This window comes from Mirounga leonina, unplaced genomic scaffold (assembly GCF_011800145.1).
Source record: "Mirounga leonina isolate KUSES-001 unplaced genomic scaffold, KU_Mleo_1.0 Mir_171, whole genome shotgun sequence".
Classification (NCBI taxonomy): domain Eukaryota; kingdom Metazoa; phylum Chordata; class Mammalia; order Carnivora; family Phocidae; genus Mirounga; species Mirounga leonina.
The window spans coordinates 23,371,865-23,384,258 of record NW_023270436.1 but is presented as its reverse complement, the minus strand read 5'-3'; the positions used below and the strand labels follow the sequence as shown (position 1 = coordinate 23,384,258).

General features: G+C 60.5%; 1 protein-coding gene across 2 annotated transcripts in view; it reads right to left on the bottom strand.

Annotated features, from left to right (window-relative positions):
- OSBP2 (oxysterol binding protein 2) overlaps positions 1 to 12,394 on the bottom strand; it is a 167,563-nt gene that overhangs the window by 15,695 nt on the left and 139,474 nt on the right. For both annotated transcript variants that reach the window (XM_035017376.1, XM_035017377.1), the window contains exons 4-6: positions 3,162 to 3,354; positions 2,267 to 2,384; positions 83 to 134 (exon numbers count right to left, since the gene is read on the bottom strand). In XM_035017376.1, coding sequence (XP_034873267.1) covers positions 83 to 134; positions 2,267 to 2,384; positions 3,162 to 3,354 — 363 coding nt within the window. The remainder of the gene's footprint in view (positions 1 to 82; positions 135 to 2,266; positions 2,385 to 3,161; positions 3,355 to 12,394) is intronic.

Below are 12,394 nucleotides of genomic sequence, written 5' to 3'. Positions count from 1 at the left end.
GCACTGAGCCCACCCCAGGAGCCTGGAGCCCAAAGTGCCAGCCTGCCTTCCAGCCACCCTTGGGGTCTTCCCTCTCACTTACATTATCTGATGAGGTCCAGTCCACTGAGCCTGTGGTCCCACCCTCCGCTTTTCTGCAAGAAACATAAAAGGGGAGGTAAGTTATTTACAAGCCCTCAGGCCTCCTGGGGACCTGGCCACCTTCTATCCAAACCCCTCAGTGGGCAGCCTATCCCAAAGCTGCTTCTCCAATGGGACATCTCCAGTTTGGGACATTCAGCTGGGCTGAGGGGCCCAGGACAGTGATTTGGAGGGGTTCCCACCCATTGATGCCCCGTAGGAGCAGCCACTCGAGCAAAGTCACCTGAGGTCCCTGCATACAGCCCCCTCCTGGGACTGGCAGACCCAGGACCCGGATGAAGCTGGGAGTGGCCATTTCCTCTGGCAGAGCCTCCTAGGCGGGGCCCCCTCCATCACAGACAGACCCCACTGTGTCCTCACTGTCTGCTGGTCTGACTCTCGCACTAGACTGGGGTTCCAGAAGGGCAGGAAGTGGGTCAGATGCATGCCTGTGCTTGTGAATACTTGTGGTGAGATGGTTGGCTAGAGCAGCAGGGGGCAGTATGGCTGAGGGGCCCAAGCTCTGAGCTCAGGATCCCCAAGGACAGGTGACCTGGGCCAGCTGGGGTGAGGGATAGGCACTTGGCAGTCAGGGCCTCAGGGAATGGGAAGGATTCACTGGGTCACTGCGGACAAGGTACCGCCTGCAGTCCAGAGGAGCTACACTACCAGGGAAGGTGGTAGTGTGGGCCTTGGGGCTGTGTCAGGAGCCTAGGGAGCCAATGAAGAGTGTTGAGCACAGGGGTCACCTGCTTGCTGGTCGGGTGGCAGCAGAGAGGCCTGGGGCTGTTGGCTGAGGTGTGGAAGGTGGCTGGGGTGGGGGTACGAAGGAGGAGGCGGAGCCCAGGCCCCTGGGGACTCCAGATATGGGAGGGGTGGGTGGGGAGCCGGAGGGGTCTGCAAAGGTGACACTGCTGGGTGATAAAGTGAAAGGAAATTCAGAACAGCCAAGCCAAGCTCATCTTGAGAGCAATATAAGCAAATCTTAAAATATTATTGGGAAATGAACCACGATTGAGTTGGAAATAACAGTTGATAGGACTAGAAACTCCCTGAGGGGTTAGAGAGATCCCAAAGGCCCCTGCCCTGGGAGAAACTAGGACATGGGGGTGGCGACCCATGTCGGTCCACAGAGGCAAAAAAGGAGCAGCCAGGGGTTTTGCCGGCCTCCCCCTCCCCGGACTGGGCTTCAGGAAGGCAGCATGGGGCGTGGCGGGCAGCAGATCAGATGCAGGGAGTAAGGCCGCTGGCACGCCTGGAGTCCCTCATCCGTGGGGGGCTGAGTGCCCTGCCTGAGGGCCCACCCATGGGGGAGCATGGGAGGCTCTGTGACTCTGTGAAGGTGGCAGAGGGCAGCACAGGCTGCGGTCCCTTAGGTCGCTGTCCCCAGGACTTGAAGTGGCAGCTCCGCCCCAGGCCACAGCAGAGGGGTGTCCCCTAATGCTGCCATACTCACGACCCTTCTATCGATAGAATATTGAAGCAATGTGATGAGAATAAAAGATCATAATGAGGCCACTCATAAATATAACAACTCGTCGAACCCCCCCGGGGGCCCCCCCCTCCCCCCCCCCCCCCCCCCCCCCCCCCACCGCCGCCCCAGCTCCTGCTCATCCGTCCCCGTCGCAAGTCCTGTACCACCCGGGGCGCTTCCCGAGGACCTGGAGTCCGAAAATGATGTCCTGGTTACCGCTGTGTTCTAGTGCATATTTAGAAACATCCAGAAAGAGGACGCTTTTATGAAAAAATGAAACAAAGCCTTGGAAATAGAAAATAAAAGGGACTTCCTGCATCTCCTGTCTGTTCTGGAACACTGGCGCGGTGGAAGGAGTGGGTGGGACTGCGCCGAGCTCCAGGCAAGAAAAAGCAGCGGCCGCTTCCAGGCCCCAGCCCTCGTGTGGCAGCCCCAACCCCTACCCCCTCCGGCTGGAACTGGACCCAGCTGAGGCCCCGTTCTCCACCTCCATTTAAAATGAAACCCTGATTCAAACTTTACGTGGGCATTTTGGGTCTAAGGAAGAACAGAAGAAATCTAATCAAAATATACCGTGAAGCAAGACTTGGGGGGAGAAAACCTGAAGCACAAAGAACAGGTGGAGCTGAGGAAGAACAAGGCGAGAAGGGCTAACCCCAGGAGAGGACGCACCTGTCCTCCTTGGCCTCAGTGATCACAGTGATGAAGGATGTAGAGTCTTCCATGGCGTCGAAGTACTCGGTATCTTCATCTTCCTCACTGTCCTCTCCTTTGGGAGTTAAGAGGCTTCCTGCAGATATGTGAGAAACCGCTGCCTGTTTGCAACACTGAAAACTCACTCACCTGCCTGAGGAAGTCCAGAGCCCAAAGGGTGCCCCCCACTTTGGACCCTGCCCCCTGCCTCCACCGGCCCCTGGTTCCCTCCCCACTCCGCTCACCTGGTCCGCATTAACCTGGCTGTGGCTCTGCCCTCACTCCCCTTCCTGGAATGAGCTTCCCGCTCAGTGCTCTGGCTCAGAGGCCTGCCTCCTTCTGGAAGCCTCCCTGATCTCTCAGCATGCTGGTCAGTCTGTCCGGGGCCTAGCTGCCCTTTCTGACCGACCTGTCACTCCCAGCCCAAGGCTAGGTGGGCCGCCACCTGGCACCAGGGCAGCCCTGCCACAGAGAGACCCTTGGGCTCACTAGACTTTTCTTGTGAGAACTGGAACCTATTAAGCGTCTCCTCCTTCAGCTCAGGTGATGCTCCCAGCATCCTGGGATCGAGCCCCACAGCGGGGAGTCTGCTTCTCCCTCTCCCCCTGCCTCTCCCCCTGCTCATGCTCTCTCTCTCTGTATCTCTCCATCTCAAATAAATACATATAATCCTTAAAAAAAAAAAAAAAAAGAACTGGAACCTAAGCGCAGGGAGCTAATTGCCCTTTGGCGGTGGGTGTGGGAAGTACAAAGCCACAGAGGCAGGCCCAAATGTGGGCGTGTGAAAGGCTCTGTGGATGGGGTGCTGTGTAAGAACCAGCAGGCAGAGGGAGGCGCAGGCGGAGCACGGGTTGGGCAGCCCTCACGCTCTCACCTTCGCTGAAGCTCTTGGTGGGGTTGGCGGCCCGGCCGGGGGCGCTGCGGAAGGCCCGTTCGAGGCTGTTGTGCTGCCTGGCTAGCTGCTCTATGGTCTCCTCCAGGTGGATGCGCTGCTCCTGCTCATACTGTAGGGCGCGCTGCCATTTCCGGCTGTGTATCTCCGCTAGTTCCAAGAAGTCTCTGCAGGCCTGGGGGCGGGGGCACGGAGTGGCCGGTGGGCACAGGGCCTGGGGGAGGGGCCTGTCTGCCCCCCACCCCACACCCCACCTGCCAGTCAGTGAGGAAGGCCCTGGGGTGCTCAGAAACACCTTTGCTGCCCCCTTTGGCTTCTGTGGGGACACGGGGACTCTTGCTTTCTCCGAGCCAGCCCCGGGACGGGTGTCTGCCCTGGCCGGCATCCCCCAGTCAGGATGCCATCCGAGAGCACCAAAACTGGCCTCTGGCCAGCGGATGCTGGGTTTTCAGATGGCTGGGGCCCGAGTTCAGCTGCCGCCTCCCCACTGTGCGCCGGACCCGGGGTTTGTCACGACCTCTCTCCCCACGAGAACCCGAGGCATACACGGGGCTCAGGCCAGTCCCTGCCCTTGGCAGGGAAGGAAGGAAGGCCACATTCTGCTATACTTCCTGGCTTAGAGACGTAAAGGGTCTTGTCTGGCACAGAACTGAGACTGGGCCTTTCCACAAGGTTACCTCAAAGTCTGTATCACATAACTCTGCTTTTAAAGTAAGGTTCCCCCTTCAAACTTGGGGCCTACTCTGACATCCAGATTCTTTCCAGCTTCCCCGGGCCGTAGGTGGTTCCACCACACTCTAATGAAGCAGGGGTTGGTCGTTCTGCCCCTGTCATCCTCTTGGGCAGGAGGGCCCGGGCTCAGCTGTCCCTGGAGGGCAGGGAGGGCCAAGCCGGGGACCTCGGGGTTTGCCCCTTCTGGACTCCTTTAACACAGTAGGAAGCGACACATTTCCTCGGCGGTGGTCTCCGGCCGCCCCTCCCCGGCACTCCCTTCCCACACACATCACACTGTCTGACCCCGACAGAGTCGAGCTTTCCTGGAGGGAGACAGGCACACAGCCCCTCATCTGTGACACAGGGACAATGCAGCACTATCCTGAGGGCTGTCAGGAGGAACCAGGGAGGTGATGTGGAGCGCTGGGCCAAGCAGCCTTCCACAGACACTCCCTCGGGGGCACCAGGGACATGGGCAATCCCCCCGCCCCGCTAACCCCGCTGCTCGGACTTCTCCCATGTCTCCCCCCAGGGAAGGCTCCCGAGCATCTCAGCCAGGTCCCCTGAGGCACCCACCCACCCCACCCCACAGTCTCGTGTCTACAGATCAGCTTCTCTGCTCACTGTGCCGGTTTCTCTTCGTCCCACGGAACCCCCAAACACAACAGCTGCTCCGAGCATTCGCTGGATGAGGGAGCACCCTGCTGAGGGGTGGGTGTCGGGGCCTCGCAGGCCCCAGCAGGCATCTCTCTCCTCAAGCCTTCCCCCCTCGTGCCTTCCCTCCTCTTGTCTCACCTCCCAGCCCCCCGTGCGGAGCGGGCTGGGCAAGGCTTCCTCCCCGACCCCCTCACTCACACACACCATCCCAAAGATGTGATGGGGACCCAAGGAAACCAGCAAAGTAGAGTAAAAAAGGCTTGTTATCAGGAGTGGGAAGGCCTGGGTTCCTGCACAAGCCACTCTGCCCCTCTGAGCCCATGTCCTGTGAGACAGAACGCTCCTATCTGACCGAGCCTGCGCTCCCAGGTTCCCTGTCCACCCCGGCCCAGCAAAATCCTCAAGGTAGGAGGAGTGGGATCATCCCCAATTGACATATGAGGAGACTGAGGCTCAGTCTCCAGCAGCTCCCCTGAAAGGCTCTGGGGAGGAGGTGTATTCACTCCACCTCAGATTCAGGAGCTTCCCCACTCTCCCCGAAAGGTCCCTGCCTGGCCACACCTAAGCCACTGTAACCAGCTTCTCCAGAAGGGGCAGGGATTTATACTGGCAGGTGACCCGGCCCAGGTTGGGGCGGGAGTAGAGAAATCTCCTTATGCGTTTACGAGGCTCTGGAGACAAGAGAGACTGCACCACAAGAGCAAAGGGGAAAAGATGAATCAGGCTCCCTCTCTCCCAGTCTTGAGGTTCTGAGGTGCTCGAGCTCTTAGCTGCCTTAGAAACGACCATTTTCTCTTCCAAGGGAAAATGGAATGTTTGTCGTATTTCGAGGAATAGCTGACAGCCTCTCACAGACCTGGCCCTAAATCCTCTCCAGCCTCATCTCCCGGGGCCCCATCATCCCCATGCTACTCGCGTGTGGCCGCCAGGCACATGTCACCCTCGCCTCTGGCTCCATCCCAAACACATCTGCTTATTCTGTCACCAGCCCCACCTCCCGCACGCCACACACCTCCGTGGCCAGAGCCATCTGGGGCATTCTTGCAAGCATGGAGGTCGCTGTTTTAATGGAGGCTCAGGGAGGCCAAGGCACTTGCCCAAGGCCACAAGGCAGTGTGTGTAGGGCCGGAGTCAAAGTCCCCGTGGACCTCACCTGCAGTCTCCCAGGGCTGGGAACCAGCCCTGCCACCACTCTGTACAGCTAGGTTTCACGGCCTGGGGGCCCCTTGAGGGATTCTGTGGCCTTCCTGGAGAGGGAGCCGGGCTCCAGGAGATGCTCGCTAGTAAGGATGTCAGGGAATAACCCTGTTCAAGCACCAGGACTCAGCCATGCCCCCGCGACACCTGCTCCCAGCACCCATCCTTGCGGCTGAGGACACTGCCCACTACCCCGGTGGCCAGGCCTGCTGGCTGACGGCCTGGCTGGCTGTGACCTCCACCTCGCCGCCACCGCAGGCCCAAGGGTATGGAGCAGCAGGGGACGGGAAGCCAAATCCCCAGGACAGCTGGGGCCTCACGTAGCCGGGCTGGGTACATGAAGGTCATAGAGTGTCACAGTCCCCTAAAGACGAGGGCAGGGCAGAGGGTGCCGCACGCCGATAGAGAGGGGCTCCTGTGGCTGGACCAAGGGCTTTGCCACTGCTCCTAGACGAGGGGTCATCTGCAGCAGAGGAAGCGGCCCGGTCACCGTATGGGCTGCGGAGAGCTCATCCACCCCTCCCACCCTGCTGCGCCTACCTGGTGTCCATCCTCAACTCTCAGGGTCTCCTCTGCCACGGCCAGCCTTCTCTAGGCCCCATCCCAGCCACGCCACAGAGAGAGGCAGGCGCTGGTCCGTCCCTGCTGCCCTGGAACGCTGAGCTAGGCTGTGCAATGTGTGTTCACTAAGCTGGATTAGGCTGGGGGCCTGCCGGGGGGCCGGCTGGGGGCAGCTTCCAGGGGCCCAGGGAGGGGCCTGGCTGACCCACACCCTGAACATGGTCACATTTCCCCTGAGGCTCTGCCACAATTTTCAGAGAGCTCGTGCCCAGCCCTGAGCAAGAGCAGTTTCCTAAGCCACCCCGAAGTCCTCTACCCACACTAGCTCCTGAACAATGCAAGGGACCAGGAATGGGCAGAACAAGGAGCCCAGCCTCTGGGCCCCTCATGGGCACTGCCTGCTGCCTACCCTGGGCCAGGCCTAGAGCCTCCTGGGCCTTGGTGTCCTCATGGGAAGAACAGAGAGCCGAACCCCAGGACTCCTGCAGAGCCCCTGATTCTGTGACCCACTGAGTGATCGCCCTCTGGGTGGGAACAAGTTTCCAGTTTCCCAGCCCTGTCCCTTCCTCCTACTCCCACGGCTGTTGAGAGGATCCCTGAGATGAAGAGGTGTGGGGTCCTGTGGGCAGTGTGGGGGTGGGGAGCCCGCCAAGCTGCCCCAAAGCAGAGTGAGAACCCAAAAGCCCAGTACAGAAAAGACAGCCTCCCCCCTCCCCCTGTACTGGGGCTGGCTCTGCTTAGCAACAGGCTGGGGGGCTGGTAGGCCCTGGCTGCCCCCCAGGGGCTCTCCCTTCTCAGAAGCCCCACCTGGTGAAGGGGGCTGTGAGGCCTGCTCACGCAAGCCGTGTGAGCTCCAGAGGGAGATGCTGCTGGTCATCCTGACAGAGGCCCCGTGGGACGGATAGAGTGTCTCTGAACTGGAAACCTTTGCCCGCCTGTGCCCAGGAGGAAGGAGGACAAACTCTAATCGCTTTTATTGTTCCTAATCCTAATCCGGACAACCTTGCCGTTCCCCAAGTATGGGCGGGTGAGTAGGGCGTGGGGTCAGCCAGCCTGGATCCTATGCCCGTCCTGTGTGTGACCCAGGAAGCCTCTCAAGCTCTCGGGAGGGTCTGCAGAGCCGACCCTGCTGAGGCCTGGCCTTCAGGGACTGTTGGGAAGCATCATCTCCTGTGTTGTCACTGCCCACCAAGCCGGGGGCGTGAGGAAGTTGCCAGAGGACTGCGGGACGTTGGGGTGGGTGGTCCTTGGATTCATGGAGGAGGCGGGGAGATGGGCCAAATGCTCAGAGGTTCCAGGCTGGGCGAGTGCCTTGGGCTGACAGGGCCAGCTGGGCGACTGGCTCTGTCTCTAGCCACCAGCACACCGCAAGTTCTGGTAACCATGGATGCAGGGAGGGTGGGAGAAAGGGCTGTGTTTCCACCTGCAGCCAGACGAACTCGCTAGATGTCTGACTGCCATGCGTCTGGACTGCAGGGACCCTCAGGCTTTAGGGCTCCCAGGTGGATGGGTGGCTGGACCCTTCGGCTCTCAATGTCGCGGGGGCTGCCCATGCACCATCGACCTCCCCTGCACTGGTCTTCACATGGCCAGCAGGACTGTGGACCTGCCTCTCACTGGCCTTTTATCATAAAAGGAGCAAATAGGACAAAGTCGTGCAGAGTCCTGGTTTCCCTGAGCCGCTGTGCCTGGCCAGAAGCTCACACCCGGGGACACACTGGGGTCAACAGGGTCCTTCCTTCTCCCCCTCACCGAGGAGCAGCAGGCTGCCCTCAGTTTGTGCCTCCCAGAGGCAGGAAGGGGCAGTGCTGAGATTCAGGCCAGGCCTGCAAGGCTCAGAGGCTGCCAGAGCAGGAGATGCACAGCCATCTCAGGCCTCCAAGACCGAGAGTGGGGACCCCCGGAGCCGCGACAGCAGCGCTGGGCTAACCTGGGGGTTGGGGTGGGGAGAGTTCCTCTGGGTCAGGCCCAGCCAAACTGCCATGCTGCGTCTTCAGCACCGTCCTGGCCCCTAGAGGCCGAGCAGCTCCCAGGCCAGGCCGGGCCAGCTACTCCTCCTCACACAGCACCCATGAACAGACTCAGCGCCCATGGGGGCCGGCCCTTCCCAAACACCGAGGGGACGGTCATGGCTTCTCCCTGATGTGACTCACTGGTGGCGCTGGAGAGGCAGCTTTTCACTTCACTTCAAACTTTAAAATAGCCCTTTCCATGTTCAAAATAGTTTACCCCTTGCGCACAGGAACCAGCACCATCTGGCCGCCAGTTTGCCGACTGATTTTAAACAGTTATGGAATCTATCTTTATTCATCTCCCCAGGCCCCAAATGAGCAAGCTGTCAAGAGCAGAACAGTGGTCAGCTGGCCAGGAACCTGCCCACGGGCCCCAGAAGGACCAGGGAGGGCGGCTCCAGGGCCCCTCACCCCTGCTCTGCTTGGGTGGGTGCAAGAACCCCTTCGTGATCTCCAAATGGGCCCGAGAGAAGCCTCAGAGTATTTCTAGCAGTAAACAGCTCCAGTCTGGGGCTTTATTTCTATGATGCCCCAAACCTGAGGCCTTGGCCTAGCGCTTCGTCGATACCCACACACATCTCCCAGCTGGCCCTACTTGCCCCCACCCTGTCCACGCCCGCCTGCACTTTTCTCTTCCAGCTCCCTTCCGGTGGATCCGGAGCCAACCCCCGGCCAGGCTGGCTCTGCTGGTGCCTCTCCCCCCAGCGTCCCTGCTGTCAGAATCTGCACCCACGTCCTGCCCAAACAGCTCTACCGCAGGCCCCAAAAGGTGTCTCCCGTAAGCTGCTACCTTCCTGGGTAAACTGAGAGCCCCAGAGCGCACTGTCTGTCCCATCAGGCCCTTGGAAGTAGGCCTGGCGGCCATCTGCCCCCGCTGGGCACCTTGACCGTCTTCGTTTCCGGTGGGGCTCACCCACTGCCCAGCTCTGCTCACTCACTGGCTGCACAAAACCCGTTTCTGGGAAAGGCCCTCCCACATCCTACCCGAATCTGTGGGACTGACCGCTGGGCCCCTGTCCAGCACTGTGAGGGCTGAGGTGGGGATCAGACCGCAAGGGCCCCCCATTCCACTAGTAGCTCATGCCCGCGCCTTGCAGTCCCCCTGATAGCCCAGATCTCTCCCTGCACAGCCACTCTGCGGGCCCTGTTCTCAACACACCGAGCAGCCGGGCTAGCCGTGCCAGCCCCTTCCCTCAGTCCAAGCCACCAGCCCTCCATAGGCGACAAGGGGCTCCCAGTGCCTGCCTGCAGGCTCCAGTGCCTCATCTGTAGTCCGGGCTCCAAGCAGTGGCGGGGGGGGGGGTGGCTCTTGCTAAAACGTGGGTCGGACCTCTGTCCTTGGCTGCAGGAGCCTCATTCAGAGTGGAAAGCACGGTGTTCTCCGTAAGTGTAAGCACCCAAAGTGTCCTGTGAGCGCTCTGGCCCCCCAGGCCTCCCCTCCATGCCTGCCACCGCTCAGCCCGGCCTCCCGCTGCTCCAGGCCTGCCTGAGAACCTAGGGGTGGCTCTTTGCCCCACCTCCCCTCCAGCCCGTGTGTCCCCGGGGCCTCCCGCCCCACCCCACCAGCCTGCTCTGCTCCCCCTGGTCTTTTGGCCGGAAGCATGCCTCATCGTCTGTGTGGTTACATTTCCCCGAGGGGACCCAGGTTCCAGAGGTTGGGCTTTGTTCGCCGTGTGCCCAGGGCCTAGACCAGGGAGGGATCACGGAGGGCCTCCCCCCACCACCCTGCTGCAAAGCGCTCAGCGCACGTAAGCCAGGCTGGCCTGAGCTCACGGCGCCTAAGGGCCCTGGGGTGGCCCTGTGGCTGGAGGGGCTGAGTCCTGGGCCCCAACACGAGTCACCAACTCTGAGGAGCCTCTCACAGCTCAAGGGCGGAGGCTGTGTCAGGAGCAACCTGCCTTGTTTGGGGGCAATTCCCCCCACCGCTGCAGGGGCCTGGAGGAGCGGCCGGTGGGGAGCAAGCCAGAGGCTGCCAGCCCGCTGAGGGGCTCGGTGCTGGAGGGACATGACGCCAGCCCTGCGGGACAGGCTCACCCCCAGAATGTCCGCGGTGATACTGAGGGTTTCTTCTGCTGGGGGCAGGGGCCGTGAGGCCAGAACACAGGGCTCATGGGCAACCCGTGGGAAGCCCGGGTCACCCAGGAAAGCGCAGGTGTGCTGGACCTGATGACGGGTGATTCCCCTCAGCCCTTCTGCACAGACCCCCCAACCAGCAATGCAGGCGGCCCAGGGCCCGGTGGCTGTGACCCCAAGTGCTCATCTAACAGCCAGGCCTGCCCCCCCGCCCCCCAGGCAAAATGACTGCTCTGGGCCTCAGGGTGGCACCTGACTAATACAAACGATGCTGATGACAAGGAAGGCACGACGCCGCCAACCTCAGGTGGCCGTTGTGAGGTACCGGGAAGAAGCTGGGCGGACTGCTGTTTTATCCCACTGCCTTCCCTGAGGTCTGTCCTTCACACCAGGGCACTCTGCTTTACCCCAAAGATAAACGTACAGGAAAAGAGAATGAAACTGGAATTTATTATTTTCCTTTATGGAAACGAATACCCAAAGCCTGAGCCGGGACTACATACTAATTTAATCACGCTCCACCTTACACCATGGGGACCAGCCTGACATGACCGCACACCAGGGATGTCCTGGGTCCCAGGAAGGCCACCGACCGCCGGCCGCGCTGAGCTTCCAAGCTCTGTCTACGAACCAAAGTTGTTTCACCGGGCTGTGAGGTCCCCCCTCAGCGGCGGGCTAGTTCAGTTACCCAAACAGGAATCGACGCAGGGGACCACACGCAGGCTTTGATCAGACTCGCAAAATCCGCCACCGGGGAGCTCTGCCGCTCGTGATGCCACCCCGGCCCTGTGTTTCCCCCACCTGCTCGCTCTCACTTGTTGGCCGAGGCTCCTGATGCTGGGCACCGTGCTGCACACGGAAGCTTCGGGGCTGCCTTGCAGGCGGCCCAGGCCAGCAGGGGGATGGGCAAGATGCTGCAGCAGAAAAGCCCCTCAGACGCCGAGGCCCCGTGGACAGATATCACTGTTTGCACCTTCTCTCCCCACCAGTAAAGGCTCTGCTCCATGGCCACTACTTCTGCCCTCTGCAGGCCTGCCCTGGCTCCCAGGGTGTCCAGCTAGCCCCCCCAAGGGTCACTCTGTTGGTGGGCTGTGCTCATCTGGGCTTGAGCCCCTCTCCCGGCCGACTGGGAACCTCCCCAGTCCCTCCCCAGGCCCTCTAGACACCTGGCCTGCAGAAGTGGGCCTGTGAGTTGCTGTCCCTGCTGCCCCCATGTGTGACAGAGCGTCACTAGGCGGGTCCTCTGGATTGTGAGCTCCAGGAGCAGAGCCGAGTCCCTGCCTGGCACAAGCCCTTCCCAGTGAGAAGTCGCTCAGGTCTGGGTTCAATTCCCAACGGGCAGGACTTTCCTAACTGCAGGAGCCACGTGGACACGGCTTCATCAACCAAAACCACAAGCGGAGGGCAGGAGGCCGGGGCTCAGTACAGCCCTCCTGCGAAAAACCCAGTTATGACTTCATTTCATAAATCACGCTTCCTATTTCTCCGTGGCCAGGTTGGGTCATTTCTCTGCAAGACAGAGTGACGAGTGGTGTGGGGCAGTGACGAGTGGCTCTGGCCGAGGGCTGCGTGCTGGACCCACTTTCTCACTGACCTTGTCCAAGTGAGGAAATGGAACAAGAATGGCTTTATAAATGGTAACAGCAGGCAAACATGAGTCGTGGGCAACTTAGAATTTTCTTTTCTGAGATATGACACCTGTTTTGGTTCCAACATCACATATTAGGCACTCCCACTGGGCTACTACTGTTGGGGACACAGGTGAGTTAAAATCCGAGTCTCACTTTGGGGACACAAAGCCTGGGGGGCAGATGACAAAGTAACAGGGGAAAGTGCACAGTGGGCTCAGCAAGGCCCAGCAGTGCCTGTGGGTTCCAGAGGGTTCTAGCCAGAAGGAACGGCTTCTGACAAGGAGCTTGGACAGCCTCCCAGCCCTGGGTGACATCCATGTGGGGTTCTAGAGGATGAAAAGGGATCCACCAGGTATCTAAAGGGTGGGGA